The sequence below is a fragment of the Aquarana catesbeiana genome, linkage group LG02 (genome assembly GCF_042186555.1).
Source record: "Aquarana catesbeiana isolate 2022-GZ linkage group LG02, ASM4218655v1, whole genome shotgun sequence".
NCBI lineage: Eukaryota > Metazoa > Chordata > Amphibia > Anura > Ranidae > Aquarana > Aquarana catesbeiana.
This window is the reverse complement of record NC_133325.1, coordinates 3,357,708-3,373,429: the sequence shown is the minus strand read 5'-3', so window position 1 is coordinate 3,373,429 and position 15,722 is coordinate 3,357,708. Positions and strand designations below refer to the sequence as shown.

The 15,722-nt window shown below is 46.6% G+C and overlaps 1 protein-coding gene across 1 annotated transcript in view; it reads left to right on the top strand.

The window, feature by feature from the left end:
• The window catches only part of LOC141126576 (vomeronasal type-2 receptor 26-like), a 154,362-nt gene that overhangs the window by 56,025 nt on the left and 82,615 nt on the right, over window positions 1-15,722 (top strand). The window contains exon 2 of the mRNA XM_073612497.1: window positions 2,830-3,048. Within this exon, the coding sequence (XP_073468598.1) occupies window positions 2,830-3,048 (219 nt within the window). The remainder of the gene's footprint in view (window positions 1-2,829; window positions 3,049-15,722) is intronic.

Genomic DNA, 15,722 nt, shown 5'->3' with positions numbered 1-15,722 from the left:
GCGAAATCTAAGTCATAAAATGCTCGTAGCTTCCGGTTTCTTAGGCCATAGAGATGTTTGGAGCCACTCTGGTCCCTGATCAGCTCTATGGTCAGCTGGCTGAATCACCGGCTGCATTTTCAGGTTCCCTGTTGAGACAGGAGAGCCAGAGAAAAACACGGAAGAGGGTGGGGGGGCATTCCCTCCCACTGCTTGTAAAAGCAGTCTAGAGGCTAATTAGCCGCTAGGATTGCTTTTACATGAAAGCCGACCGCTGGCTGAAAAGAATGATACCAAGATGATACCTAAACTTGCAGGCATCATTCTGGTATAACCACTCAAAGTCGTGAATGGCGTACCTGAAGACAAAAAAATGGTTAACAATAAAGCACAGTAAACGGTAGGGTATAAAAAATTGCATACCTGAAAAGCAAACATGATAAAACATAATAACAATAAAACATTGCAGAATAGAATACAGTAAAAAAGAGCAGAACAATAGAGAGAATAGAGAGAGAGAGAACAATAAAACGCCAACTATTTTTTTTTTATTTTATATTTTTGTTTGTGTTTTTTTTTTTTTTTACACTTTTTTTGTAACTAACTTTTATAACTGTAACCGGTTCCAGGTTCGGGTCTCTCAAAATGCGATGGCATCTTGGGAGACCCTGTGAAAGTGTGCCTAGTCTGTGCAGTGCTTTACCCTACGCTAATACTCAACTAGTGTATGGTAGCGTTCAAAACATTCACCAATGCAAAGACCAGGATTGTCAGGACAGGAGGGACAATAATAGCGGGTGTCACGCCTATATCCGCGCTTGCTGCAGACACGACATCTTTTTTGGGGGGGTTCGCTGGGTAGGGGTACTCGGGAGGACATAAAGAAAATGCCTCTCATGCAGCCGACTGCATTTGGTTGGGGATGTGAATGGGGGAAGTACGGGCGCTGCAGAAGCGGTGGGTTCCCAATTAGGATTGGCGAATGCAGCAGGAAGGGCATTATGGGCACGACGGGCCTGTGTTTGTCTTTTTGGTGGCAGCGGGACACTACTTGTGCTTGCCACCTCACCAGCTTGAACTGCACTTATGGGACTCGCCACGTCACCAAGTGTTACTGCAGTGCTGGTTTGACTATGACCGGGGTGTACTAGGCCGCTGGTGCTTGACAGTTCACCAAAACGCTACCAAAAAAACTGTTAGCGATTGCAGGGATCAGGCCTGACTCTTCGAACGCTGCAGTTATGCGTTTAGTGTTTTGTAAGTGTCAGTGATCGATCGATACTGCACTTGGGTGGGCTGGGCTGGGCCGGGCGGAGGGGCAAAACGCAGGTGCTAGCAGGTATCTGGGCTGATCCCGCTAACACTGCGTTTGAGGGAACCCTAAACTGCTGGGGACGCTAGTATAGATCTGATCGGATCAGGTATTGATCCGATCAGATACTATACCACTAAGGGAGGTGTATGCTGCGTGCGTGGGTGTTAGCGGTACTGGCGCTAATCTGACGCTGCCTGGGGCGACGCATATCACCGCCGGGCGATCAGGGGGCTAAACCTTTATTCGGTAATAAACGGCGGGTGCCCTGACACTATAAAAAATAAACGAACTAACCAGCGTCACCCGTAACGGTTATACGGGGGTCCCTGTCGCTATAAAACGCTGACGGCGAACCTAAATATTTACGTCCCTAACTAGCGTCACCAGCGACACTAATACAGCGATCAGAAAAATGATCGCTTAGCAACACTGGTGACGGGGGGTGATCAAGGGGTTAAAACTTTATTAGGGAGGTTAGGGGGGTATCCTAGACCTAAAGGGGGCCTAACACTCACTGCCCTACACACTAACTGTCACAAACTGACACCAATACAGTAATCAGAAAAAAAAAAAAACCTGCTTGGTGTCAGTTTGTGACAGGGGGGGGGTGATCGGGGGGCGATCGGGGGGGGGGGATCGGGGTGTAATGTGTGCCTGGCATGTTCTACTGTGTGTGTGTGTGTTGTGCACTCACATTACAGTCTTCTCTCCTCGGCCCGGAACTGAAAATACCGAGCCGAGGAGAGATGACATCATTTCCTCTGCCTCTGTGTACAATACAGAGGCAGGGAAATGATCCCATTGGCTGGGAGCGATCGCGAGGGGGGGCCACGAATGGATGGCCTCCCCCTCACCACCGATCGCCGGGGGACATTTGCCGACCGCCGCAGGCACCGGGGGGGGTCCGATCGGAACCCCCACCCGCGGGCAGGCAGGGACGTACAGGTAAGCCCTTTTGCCTGCCCGTGCCGCTTTGTCGACGTACATCGTCGTGCGGCGGTCGGCAAGTGGTTAAGATGGAGTCATAGTGGTTAAAGACAAACTCTACATATTCCTGCAATTGGTAATGCACTAGGTGTGTGCACCTTCCATCTTTTTGTTTTTTTTGTGTGACAAAGCCACTTTGGACGGGGGGTCCATGGAACCCAGAATCCCTTGGGGTGGTTGAGAAAACCTTTTTTCAGCTCCCCATGCACCTTCTATGTCTAAGTCACCCTGTGTCTCTAATAGGGGCACAGGGTGACCGAGAAATCCAGTCTGATCTGTACTAATCGGACTCACTGTACAGCCACACTGGAATGTTGTGTATATATATATATATATATATATATATATATATATATACAGTATATATATATATATATCTCAGATTACCCCATCTGAGGAAGGCAGCATCCACCCAGGCCTGAGCTACCGATGTCCCTGTTGCCCTTCACTTTAGAAAACCCCTTAGTGCTGGAAGTGACTGTCTTTTTTTGTTATCTTATATCTTTATATATTGTGTATAACTGTGTCTTTATGTCTTCCATGGAAAGCTGCACAAATATGTGAGAAATTATTATTACAAGAACCCATACGGTTGTGATATCTACTTTAATGAGAGAAGAGAAGTTCCATCGGATCTTATTTTATACAACTTGTATTTTAATTCTTCATTTAGTTGGTCTAGAACAATTTCCATTATAAAAGGCCCAGATTACATCCCCGAAACATTTATCAATATGAGTGACCCCATCTACTGGGAAAAAGGCAAAGTAAGGAATCACTGGATTGTTTTCTCTTCATATCATTTGCTGAGGATGTTCATATTTTGGATTCACAAGGAATTTCTAGTCTTATTTTAAGATATACTAGTCAATGGAACAGGTACATCCGAGTTACTACCTCCTGTGTAATGCCTGGTGAGCCTCAAGAACACGGCACACAGCCTGGCAAATCTCTGCAAACCTCCATGTACAATCCCTGCAAAAAAGGGAGGAAGGCTGGTGCCATGGAAGTCGGCTAAAACATTGTTTTATTAATGTAGTTGAACAACAGTCAAAAATGTCAACGCGTTTCTGCCATCAGGATTTAATCATGATTAAGGCCTGATGGTTGAAATGCATTGACTTTTTAAACCTGCATGTTTTAGCCAACTTCCATGGCACCAGCCTTTCTCCTTTTTTATACCGATACTAGCCAATGTACCTGTTCATGAATGGGGTCATTTTTGGAGACAAATAAGTTTATGAACTTAGAAATAGTGGGGAACTGGCAAAGTATACTTCCTTCTAAAATGGTAACCCCGGGTATCATCCTATGTAAGAAAGCAGAAACATTTTTTTTATATAAGCGACTCTATTGATAACTATCGGGAACCCATAAATACATCCAACTGAACAAAATCACAATTTGTATTGCAGGACACGGTATAGAAAAGTTTGACAAATGAATGAACACAATATACTGTATATCAAATTAAAGAACTGTATATTGTTGGACATTATACATAATATACACTCACCGGCAACTTTATTAAGTACACCTGTGCAATTTCTTGGCAACACAAGCATCCAATCACATGGCAGCAACCCAATGCATTTAGGCATCTAAACTTGGTGAAGACGACTTGCTGAAGTTCAAACCGAGCATCAGAATGGATAAGAAAGGGGATTTAAGTGACTTTCAACGTGGCATGGTTGTTGGTTCCAGATGGGCTGGTCTGAGTATTTCAAAAACTGCTGATCTACTGGGATTTTCATGCACAACAATCTCTTGGGTTTACAGAGAATGGTACAAGAAAGATAAAATATCCAGTGAATGGCAGTGAACGTGGCATAGTTGTTGTAACGAGCCCCTGCTCGCTCGGTTCCACTCTCCCGACATTCCTCTCCAGCTATAGAATCAGATTGCAGATCGCAACATCTGATGGCTTGGTCATCCGATGCTCCGGGACTAGAACTACAGCTATGTGCCATTCTAATCCAGTTGTGTAGCTCAGAACAAACACCAGGCAGGCTGTATGTAAGTTCAACCAGGAACCTATTTTATTGAAAGGAATACAGGCTCTTTTATACAGTAAAAAAGGAGGTGCATACTTCCTGCTCATATTACTCTGAACATACACCTGTGACCAGAAACATAATTAACATGGGCTAATTAATTAATCCCTTTAGACAGCCTAGATGACTCAGACATGACCTTTAGGCCAGACTGGCCATCTTGTAGCTCAGAAAACACAATCAACATTATCACAAATCAACACAGAACTCTTCTTCACACAATAGCAGAGTTAATTAACACAAACAACAATGGGGATCTAATGACTCTTAGATCCCATACTAGACTTATTTACAATACACATTCTAGCAGGCAACAGACAGACAGTTGGAGTTGATGACACCAGCATCTCCTCACAGGATGTGTCCCAACAGTATGAATCAGTCTTATCAGCAGGGGGGCTGCTGGAGAAATCCCCCCCTCCCTCTACAGGGACACACATCACAAATGACCACAGCAAAGAGTCCACAACAGAATGAGACAACACACAATATATACATATATACACGATTGAGTCTGATTAGTACACATCAGACTGGATTCCTAATTCACCTTGCAGAGTATTGTTCCCTTAAAATCCAGGGCCCATAATCTGTTGACAAGAGGCTTGCATTCAGTCCCCTCCAATAGCCTCTGTCCCGGGTGAGTCTGTCACATTTCTCCCCCCTCAAAGGTTGACTAACAAGGTCCCAGACCTCCACCTGGTCTGGACATGCGTTAGTCAGGCAGAGTGAACTCACATAGTCTTCCCGCATGATCTCCTTTCTTGGCTGCAAGGAATAGTTGATCTCAGTAGGTGTGGGGCAGAGGTCATTTACTCTCTGTCTGGCTGTCAGCACTTCAGCTGGGTGGTGTTTACCATTCCATGGCTTGGCCTGTTGCTGGACAGAGGGGCCCACTGTCCCAATTCCCTGAAGCTGAGAAGAAACTGTAGGTGCGAGGCAGAGGCCAGCAGCGCTCTGCCCTGTTGCCAGCGATTCAGCTGGGAGTAGCAGTTCTACTACATCAGCTTGTCGCCGGAGAGAGGGGCCAACTGCCCTGGCTCCCTGGATCTCCACAGTTGTTGCTGTTGCTGGGCAGAGGTTGGTAGCACTCTGCCCTGTTGCCAGCACTTCTGCTGGGGACTTCACACCCTCTGCTCTGGCTAAACGTTGGGGCAGGAGGCTAGCTTCCTCCACTCCCAAACTGTGCAGCTGCCATTGGGGAGGTGAGGCAGCTGCTTCCTGTTCCCTTCCCTCATCTGGCTGCTGGGACGACATGTCTGTGGTACTGTCTCCCAGGTGCATGGATCTTTGCTGGGGAGGAAAGGCCACTTCCTCCACCCTGGCCAACTGTTGGGGAGGGACAACACACACCTCCTCTTCCTTCTCACCCTGTATCTGCTGCTGGGAAGTGATTGCCACCTTCTCACCCTGAGCCTCCAAAACTGCCACAGGTGTGGGGCAGAGGTCTTGGACCCTCATTTCGGTTGCCAGCACTTCTGCTGGGGGTTTGCTAGGTGGTTCCTCCTCTACAGAAACGTCTATTAAATCCCCAGTCTCTGGAATTGCTAAAAGTGTGGGGCAGCGGTCTTGGACCCTCTGTTCAGTTACCAGATCTTCAGCTGGAGAAGTTTGTTGTAACTCCACAGATACTGCTGTTGGTGCTGGGCAGAGCACAGTGAAGTTTGGCCCTAATACCAGCTCTTCTGCTGGAGGCTCATCAGGTTGCTCTTCCTCAGAAGAAAAGTCTATCAAATCCCCTGTCTCTGCAACTGGTAAATGGGGATAGAGGTTCACCATCTCCTGTCCCTGGAACCCAGAAGATGCTATCAGTGCTGGGAAGAGGTTAGCAGAGCTCTGCCCCGTTGTCATCACTTCAGCTTTGGGGATAGCGATCTCCAGAATTTCCACTGCCGATTCTCTGGCATTCTGCTGGACAGGCACATTCCTCCATCCAAGATCATCCAATGCAGAAACAAGTTCATCAAGGTCAGTCAGCACTTGCTGCATCCACCATAAGACCTCCGCGTCCATAGCTGCGGGGGCAGGTTGGCAAAGCACACTGTTACTCTGCCATATTGTCAACTATTTAGCCAGGATTTCAGAGTTGTCAACTGGTATTTCCTGATAGCCCCAGGCAAAGGGAGCACCACCCTGCTGCTGAGCAGAGTCTAGCAGCTGTCTGTAGGCCATCTCAAGCTCCCATTCCTGAACGGCCAGAAACTCCAAACCTTCCTGTGCCCAGTGCACTTCCAAGACATTCAGTCTTCACTCTCTGTGCTCTATTATTAACTCCAAACGCCACTCCCGATCACCCCAAAGTAAGGGTCCCTGGACAGCCTCTAGTACAACAATCCCAGGCCATCATAGTCAAAGCCTTCCATGGGGCTGTCATCCGCTGTCCATGGGCACACTTGGGCTACATACCACTGGAGGGCTCTGTACTGTAGCTCTCGTCCAACTGCATTTCCGCCCAGATTAGCCTGCTTAACTCAGCTGTTCATTCCTGGTTCGGCTGTTCCCCCAATAACAGCATTCACACTTCATACTGCGACCAGTACCTTACATGGATGGAGGGGAGAACTTTTCCCTGGTTTCGCTGCTCACGGGCTAGCGCTTCCTTCCAGAGTTTGCAGCGGATAGAATCAAACCATCCTAGCAGGACCTGCTCTGATACTGGTCCTCTGTGCTGTATCTGCATCTCTTGCAACTTCCTTCTGAATTCCTCTTCCATGGTGACTGGTATCTCTCCTCTCCTCTCCTGCTATCTGGACCTTGGATCCAGGTGATGGTTTGGATGTACAGTACCTGACCGCGAGATTGTGTTTCCAGCGCGATACCATCGCGCTGGTTCTCGGCGACAGGGTACTGTGAATGTCGCGCTGGCTCACTCATCGGGAAAGGAAAACTTTGTTTTCCTTCCGCGATGAGTGACAGGCAGTGCTGACAGCTGTCTAGTATGAATCCTGAGGCGGGAACACCGTGCCAAATTTTAAATGAAAAAACCGGCGTGGGTTCTTCCCTCGGAGGCATACCAGGCCCTTAGGTCTGGCATGGATTGTAAGGGGAACCCCCTACGCCGAAAGATCGGTGTGGGGGTCCCCCCCAAATCCATACCAGACCCTTATCCGAGCACGCAGCCCAGCCGGCCAGGAAAGGGGGTGGGGACGAGCCAGCGCCCCCCCCCCCCTGAGCCGTACCAGGCCGCATGCCCTCAACATGGGGGGGTGCCTTGGGGGAGGGGGGCGCCCTGCGGCCCCCCCCACCCCAAAGCACCTTGTCCCCATGTTGATGAGGACAAGGGTCTCTTCCCGACAACCCTGGCCGTTGGTTGTCGGGGTCTGCGGGCGGGGGGCTTATCGGAATCCGGAAGCCCCCTTTAATAAGGGGGCCCACAGATCCCGGCCCCCCACCCTGTGTTAATGAGTATGGGGTACATGGTACCCCTACCCATTCACCTAGGGAAAAGTGTCAATATAAAAAAAACACAGGTTTTAAGAGTAATTTATTAGTCAGCTCCGGGGTCTTCTTCCGACTTCGGGGGGTCTCCTTCCGACTTCTCCCGGTGTTCGGCCTCTTCTCCCGGGCCCCGCCGCTATCTTCTTCCAGCTCTATTGCCAGCGAGGAGCCCGGTCTGCTGCCGCTGTCTTGTCGCCGCTGTCTCGCCGCTTCTTCTCTTCTTTTCTTCTTCCCCGATGTTGACACGACGCTCTCTCCGGCTCGAATGCTGTGTGCGAGCTGCGGAGCCATTTATATAGGCGGTAACCCCGCCCCCTTACGATGTCATGGTCCCAGCATGCACAGGGACTCTGGGGTCATAAGGGGGCGTAAAGGGTGTTCCGCGGCATTCGAATTTGCCGCGAACACCCCAAATTGTTCGCTGTTCGGCGAACTTGCGAACAGCCAATGTTCGAGTCGAACATGAGTTCAACTCGAACTCGAAGCTCATCCCTACTCAGAAAACATAATCAACATTATCACAAATCAACACAGAACTCTTCTTCACACAATAGCAGAGTTAATTAACACAAACAACAATGGGGATCTAATGACTCTTAGATCCCATACTAGACTTATTTACAATACACATTCTAGCAGGCAACAGAAAGACAGTTGGAGCTGATGACACCAGCATCTCCTCACAGGATGTGTCCCAACAGTATGAATCAGTCTTATCAGCAGGGGGGCTGCTGGAGGAATCCCCCCTCCCTCTACAGGGACACACATCACAAATGACCACAGCAAGATCAGATCAGACTGAATTTCTAATTCACCTTGCAGAGTATTGCTCCCTTAAAATCCAGGGCCCATAATCTGTTGGCAAGAGGCTTCATTCAGTCCCCTCCAATAGCCTCTGTCCCAGGTGAGTCTGTCACATTTCTCCCCCATCAAAGGTTGACTAACAAGGTCCCAGACCTCCACCTGGTCTGGACATGCGTTAGTCAGGCAGAGTGAACTCACATAGTCTTCCCGCATGATCTCCTTTCTTGGCTGCAAGGAATAGTTGATCTCGGTAGGTGTGGGGCAGAGGTCATTTACTCTCTGTCTGGCTGTTAGCGCTTCAGCTGGGTGGTGTTTACCATTCCATGGCTTGGCCTGTTGCTGGACAGAGGGGCCCACTGTCCCAATTCCCTGAAGCCGAGAAGAAACTGTAGGTGCGAGGCAGAGGCCAGCAGGGCTCTACCCTGTTGCCAGCGATTCAGCTGGGAGCAGCAGCTCCACTACATCAGCTTGTTGCCGGAGAGAGTGGCCGACTGCCCCGGCTCCCTGGATCTCCACAGTTGTTGCCGGTGCTGGGCAGAGGTTGGTAGCACTCTGCCCTGTTGCCAGCACTTCTGCTGGGGACTTCACACCCTCTGCTCTGGCTAACCGTTGGGGCAGGAGGCTGGATTCCTCCACTCCCAAACTGTGTAGCTGCCATTGGGGAGGTGAGCTGGCTGCTTCCTGTTCCATTCCTTCATCTGGCTGCTGGGAGGACATGTCTGTGGTATTGTCTCCCAGGTGCATGGATCTTTGCTGGGGAGGAAAGGCCACTTCCTCCACCCTGGCCAACTGTTGGGGAGGGACAACACACACCTCCTCTCCCTTCTCCCCCTGTATCTGCTGCTGGGAAGTGATTGCCACCTTCTCACCCTGAGCCTCCGAAACTGCCACAGGTGTGGGGCAGAGGTCTTGGACCCTCTTTCCGGTTGCCAGCACTTCTGCTGGGGGTTTGCTAGGTGGTTCCTCCTCTACAGAAACGTCTATTAAATCCCCAGTCTCTGGAATTGCTAAAAGTGTGGGGCAGCGGTCTTGGACCCTCTGTTCAGTTACCAGATCTTCAGCTGGGGAAGTATGTTGTAACTCCACAGATACTGCTGTTGGTGCTGGGCAGAGCACAGTGAAGTTTGGCCCTAATACCAGCTCTTCTGCTGGAGGCTCATTAGGTAGTTCTTCCTCAGCAGAAAAGTCTATCAAATCCCCTGTCTCTGCAAGTGGTGTCTGGGCATAAAGGTTCACCATCTCCTGTCCCTGGAACCCAGAAGATGCTATCAGTGCTGGGCAGAGGTTAGCAGAGCTCTGCCCCGTTGTCTGCACTTCAGCTTTGGGGATAGCGATCTCCAGATTTTCCACTGCCGATTCTCTGGCATTCTGCTGGACAGGCACATTCCTCCATCCAAGATCATCCAATGCAGAAACAGGTTCATCAAGGTCAGTCAGCACTTGCTGCATCTGCCATAAGAACTCCGCCTCCATAGCTTGGGGGTGGGTTGGCAAAGCACACTGTTACTCTGCCACATTGTCAACTATTTAGCCAGGATTTCAGAGTTGTCAACTGGTATTTCCTGATAGTCCCAGGCAAAGGGAGCCCCACCCTGCTGCTGAGAAGAGTCTAGAAGCTGTCTGTAGGCCATCTCAAGCTCCCATTCCTGAACGGCCAGAAACTCCAAATCTTCTTGTGCCCAGTGCACTTCTGAGACATTCAGTCTTCGCTCTCTGTGCTCCATTATTTACTCCAAACGCCACTCCCGATCACTCCCAAAGTAAGGGTCCCTGGACAGCCTCCAGTATAACAATCCCAGGCCATCGTAGTCAAAGCCTTCCGTGGGGCTGTCATCCGCTGTCCATGGGCACACTTAGACTACATACCACTGGAGGGCTCTGTAGCTCTTGTCCAACCACATTTCTGCCCGGATCAGCCTGCTTAACTCAGCTGTCCACTCCTGGTTTGGCTGTACCCCCAATAACAGCATTCGCACTTCATACTGCGACCAGCACCTTACATGGATGGAGGGGAGAACTTTTCCCTGGTGTCGCTGCTCACGGGCTAGCACTTCTTTCCAGAGTTTACAGTGAATAGAATCAAACCATCCCAGCAGGACCTGCGCTGATACTGGTCCTCTGTGCTGTATCTGCATCTCTCGCAACCTCCTTCTGAATTCCTCTTCCATGGTGGTTGGTATCTGTACCTCTCCTCTCCTGCTATCTGGACCTTGGATCCAGATGATGGTTTGGATGTGTTCACGGCAAGGAAGCACGATCCCACTGGTTTCTCCCGGCTCTCAAGTAAGTCTTTCAGTGTGACTCTCCTGCAGGCTGGTTTGGAGTGTCCCAGTAACTGGAGAGCAAATCCCACGGCTGCCAACCAATGTAATGAGCCCGTGCTCGCTTGGTTCCACTCTCCCGACACTCCTCTGCGGCTATAGAATCAGATTGCAGATCGCAAAATCTGATGGTTCGGTCATCCAATGCTCTGGGACTAGAACTACAGCTATGTGCCGTTCTAATCCAGTTGTGTAGCTCAGAACAAACACCAGGCAGGCTGTATGTAAGTTCAACCAGGAATCTCTTTTAATGAAAGGAATACAGGCTCTTTTATACAGTAAAAGAGGAGGTGCATACTCTCTCATCAGACAGCCTAGATGACTCAGTCATGACCTTTAGGCCAGACAGGCCATCTTGTAGCTCAGAAAACACAATCAACATTATCACAAATCAATACAGAACTCTTCTTCACACAATAGCAGAGTTAATTAACACAAACAACAATGGGGATCTAATAAACAACAATGGGGATCTAATGACTCTTAGATCCCATACTAGACTTATTTACAATACACATTCTAGCAGGCAACAGACAGACAGTTGGAGTTGATGACACCAGCATCTCCTCACAGGATGTGTCCCAACAGTATAAATCAGTCTTATCAGCAGGGGGGCTGCTGGAGGAATCCCCCCTCCCTCTACAGGGGCACACATCACAAATGACCACAGCAAAGAGTCCACAACAGAATGAGGCAACATACAATATATACATATATACACGATTGAGTCTGATTAGTACAGATCAGACTGGATTTCTAATTCACCTTGCAGAGTATTGTTCCCTTAAAATCCAGGGCCCATAATCTATTGGCAAGAGGCTTGCGTTCAGTCCCCTCCAATAGCCTCTCTCCCGGGTGAGTCTGTCACAGTTGTTGGTGCCAGATGGGCTAGTCTGAGTATTTCTGGGATTTTCACACACAATCATCTCTCAGGATTACAGAGAATGGTGGGAAAAAGAGAAAATATCCAGTGAGTGGCAGTTGTGTGGAGGAAAATGCCTTGTTGGTGTCAGAGGTTACAAGAGAATGTGCAGACTGGTTCCAGATGATAGAAAGGCAACAGTAACTCAAATAACCCCTCGTTACACCCAAGGTATGCAGAATACCATCTCTGAACACACAACACATCCAACCTTGAAGGAGATGGACTACAGCAGCAGAAGACCTCACCGGGTGCCACTCCTGTCAGCTAAGAGCAGGAAAATTAGACTACAATTTGCACAGGCTCATCAGAATTGGACAATAGATGATTGGAAAAACATTGCCTGGTCTGATGAGTCTGGATTTCAGCTGCAACGTTCAGATGGTGGGGTCAGAATTTGGTGCATGGATCCATCCTGCCTTGTATCAATGGTTCCGGCTGGGGGTGTAATGGTGGGGGATATTTTCTTGGTACACTTTGGGCCCCTTAGTATCAACTGAGCATGGTTTAAATGCCACGGCCTACCTAGGATTGTTGCTGACCATGTCCATCCCTTTATGACTACAGTGTCCCCATCTTCTGATGGTTCCTTCCAGCAGGATAATGTACCATGTCACAAAGCTCCAATCATCTCACCACTGAAGAATGAGGTCACTGTACTCCAATGTCCTCCACACTCACCACATCTCATCCCATAGAGCACCTTTGGGATGTGGTAGAATTGGAGATTGGCATCATGGATGTGCAGCCAACAAATCTGCAGCAACTGTGTGATGTTATCATGTCACCATAGACCAGAATCTCTGAGGAATGTTTCCAACACCTTGTTGTATCTATGCCACCAAGAATGAAGGCAAAAGGGGGTCCAACCCGCTACTAGTAAGGGGGACCTAATAAAGTGTCCGGTGAGAGTATATTACATATCTTGTATGTTTTGAAGTGACACTTTGGTTCTGTTATAGAATGCATACAATTGTGATCATCATGTTCAAATCTGTAGTGTCCATGGTCCTGAAGAAGTCTTCTTCCTCTAATTGCACAAACTTCTCTTCTCTGAGCTGGAGAATCTGGGACGGAGATATTTCAGAGTAACGGCCAATGAGATCATCGGATCATCGGATCATCAGATCATCAGAGCATCGGATCATCGGATCATCGGATCTCACTAGCATAAACTATCCGTTAGTGACAGAACGGTCATGTACTGTGGTGACCGAGAACATGTTCTCCTCATCTCAGCTACATAAACCGGTACACACCAGAGATCAGCCCTGATCCCGAGGATCACAACTTTTTTCTATTTCATAAACGGACACCGTAATGACTACCATTTCCCAGACATAGTGGTAGTGGGTTCAGAGAGACTCTTTCTGTTGTGGGGAATGGATTTGTGATTTAGTTTCATATTATTTATTATAGTAGAACATTTCACAAAAAGCACTAAGCATTAAACATGTGCAGATCGGAAAAATTTGTTTTGTTTCGATACATTATTTACATAAATCAATTTAGTTAAATTTGTTTAATTTGCTAATTAATTTTCAGAATTATTTTTTTTCATTCAAATTCTAATCGATTCAAATTTTTCAAATTCCATTCAAATCGAATTCCATTCCAAATCAAATTTATTTTATTTTGAAAATTTGAATTTTGGAAGAATGTTATATTCTTTATATTCCAATCTATTCTATTTTTTTTTTTAATCCTATTCTTTTCTTTTCTATTTTATTCTATTATTTACTATTTTGTTTTGAAATTAGAATTTCGGAACATGGTTATATTGTTATATTCTTTATATTCTATACTATTCTTTTTCTATTGATTATTCTGTTCTATTCTTTTATATAAATTTATTTTCTATTTTATTCTTTTCTATTCCATTTTTTTCTATTCTATTATATTCTTTTCTATTTGAATTTGAATTTATTCTATTCAAAATTTGAATTTCAGAAGATGGTTATATTTTTTGTATTGTACTTTGTTCTATTCTATTTTTTATTATAGTTTATTCCTTTATTCTATTTTATTCATTTTTTTCTATTTTATTTTGTTCTGTTTTACTCTATTTTTATTTTATATTGTATCCCTTTTTATTATATTCTATTTATTCTTTTATTTTCTATTCTGTTCTGTTTTACTCTATTATATTTTATTCTTTTGTTTTCTATTCTTTTCTATTTTATTATATTCTTTTCTATTCTATTCCTGTATTTTCTATTCTATTTTCTTTTCTTTAGAAACTCAAACTGAATTTGAAAACTATTTTAGTTTGATTTGATTAGAATACTGTTCGAATTCAATTTGAAAACCATTTGAATTCAAATTCAGTCAAAAATTTTGATTCATTATTTCGGATTAGTTTAAATGCATTGTTATTTTAATTCAGAAATAAAATACATCTGAATATCCGAATAATGAAAAATTTGTCAGAATTTCAATTTGGAATGAAATGAGCCTCACATGTCTACTGATCATACATTGCACAGCTGTGAGTGAAACATCTAGATTAGATGCATGTTCCCTATTCCTTATTTTTATTTTCAGTACAGTGCATCCGGAAAGTATTCACAGCGCTTCTCTTTTTCCACATTTTGTTATGTTACAGCCTTATTCCAAAATTGATTAAGTTCATTATTTTCCTATAAATTCTACAAACAATACCCCATAACGACAATGTGAAAGAAGTTTGTTTGAAATCTTTCAAATTTATTAAAAATAAAAAAATCCCATGTATATAAGTTTTACAGACTCCTCCCATGTACATAAGTATCACAGACTCCTCCCATGTACATAAGTATCACAGACTCCTCCTATGTACATAAGTATCACAGACTCCTCCCATGTACATAAGTATCACAGACTCCTTCCACGTATATAAGTATCACAGGCTCCTCAGCTGTACATAAGTATCACAGGCTCCTCCCCTGTACATAAGTATCACAGGCTCCTCCCATGTACATAAGTAACACAGGCTCCCCCATGTACATAAGTATCACAGGATCGTCCCATGTACATAAGTATCACAGGCTCCGCCCATGTACATAAGTAACACAGCCTTGGCTCAATACTTTGGTAAAGCATCTTTGGCACCAATTACAGCCTCAAGTCTTTTTGAGTATGATGCTACAAGCTTGGCACACCTATTTTTGGGCAGTTTCTCCAATTCTTCTTTGCAGGACCTCTCAAACTCCATCGGGCTGGATGGGGAGCGCATTGATGAATGCCACAGGGAAGTCCCTGTCAAGTCCCCGTGCGTCAGAGGGGGGTGGGGTCACCAGGTGGCCCCGCCCTCCGTCATTTAAGAAGTGTCAGAAGAAGAGAAGCATCACACAGCGGGAGCCTCCAATGGATGCGGAGCAGCCCAAGAACTAAGCGGGGAAGAAGACACCGCGGAGGAAGATGCCGGACCAGAACACCGGAGCAAGAAGCAGAGGATCGGAGGAAGAACCAGAGGAAGAAGCAGATGGAGAAAGAAACCGAAGGAAGAAGGAAGGAAGAAGACCCGAAGAAGATGGAAAGAAGAAGACTTTAAATAAAGGAATTGTCAAAAACTGTCTCTTGTCATTTTTAACATTGTTGACACTTCTTTTGTGAAATGGTAGGGGTACTTTTGTACCCCATTACCATTTCACACAGGGGGGATGGGATCTGGAGGTCCCCTTGTTAAAGTGGGCTTCCAGATTCTGATAAGCCCCCTTCCCGCAGACCCCCACAACCACCTATTAAGGGTTGTGGGCATGAGGCCCTTGTCCTTATCAACATGGGGACAAGGTGTTTTGGGGGGCCCCTACCCCAAAGCACCCTCCCAATGTTGAGGGCAAGTGGCCTGGTATGGTTCAGGAGGGGGGGCACTCTCTCGTCCCCCTCTCTTTTCCTGTGGCCTTCCAGGTTGCGTGCTCGGA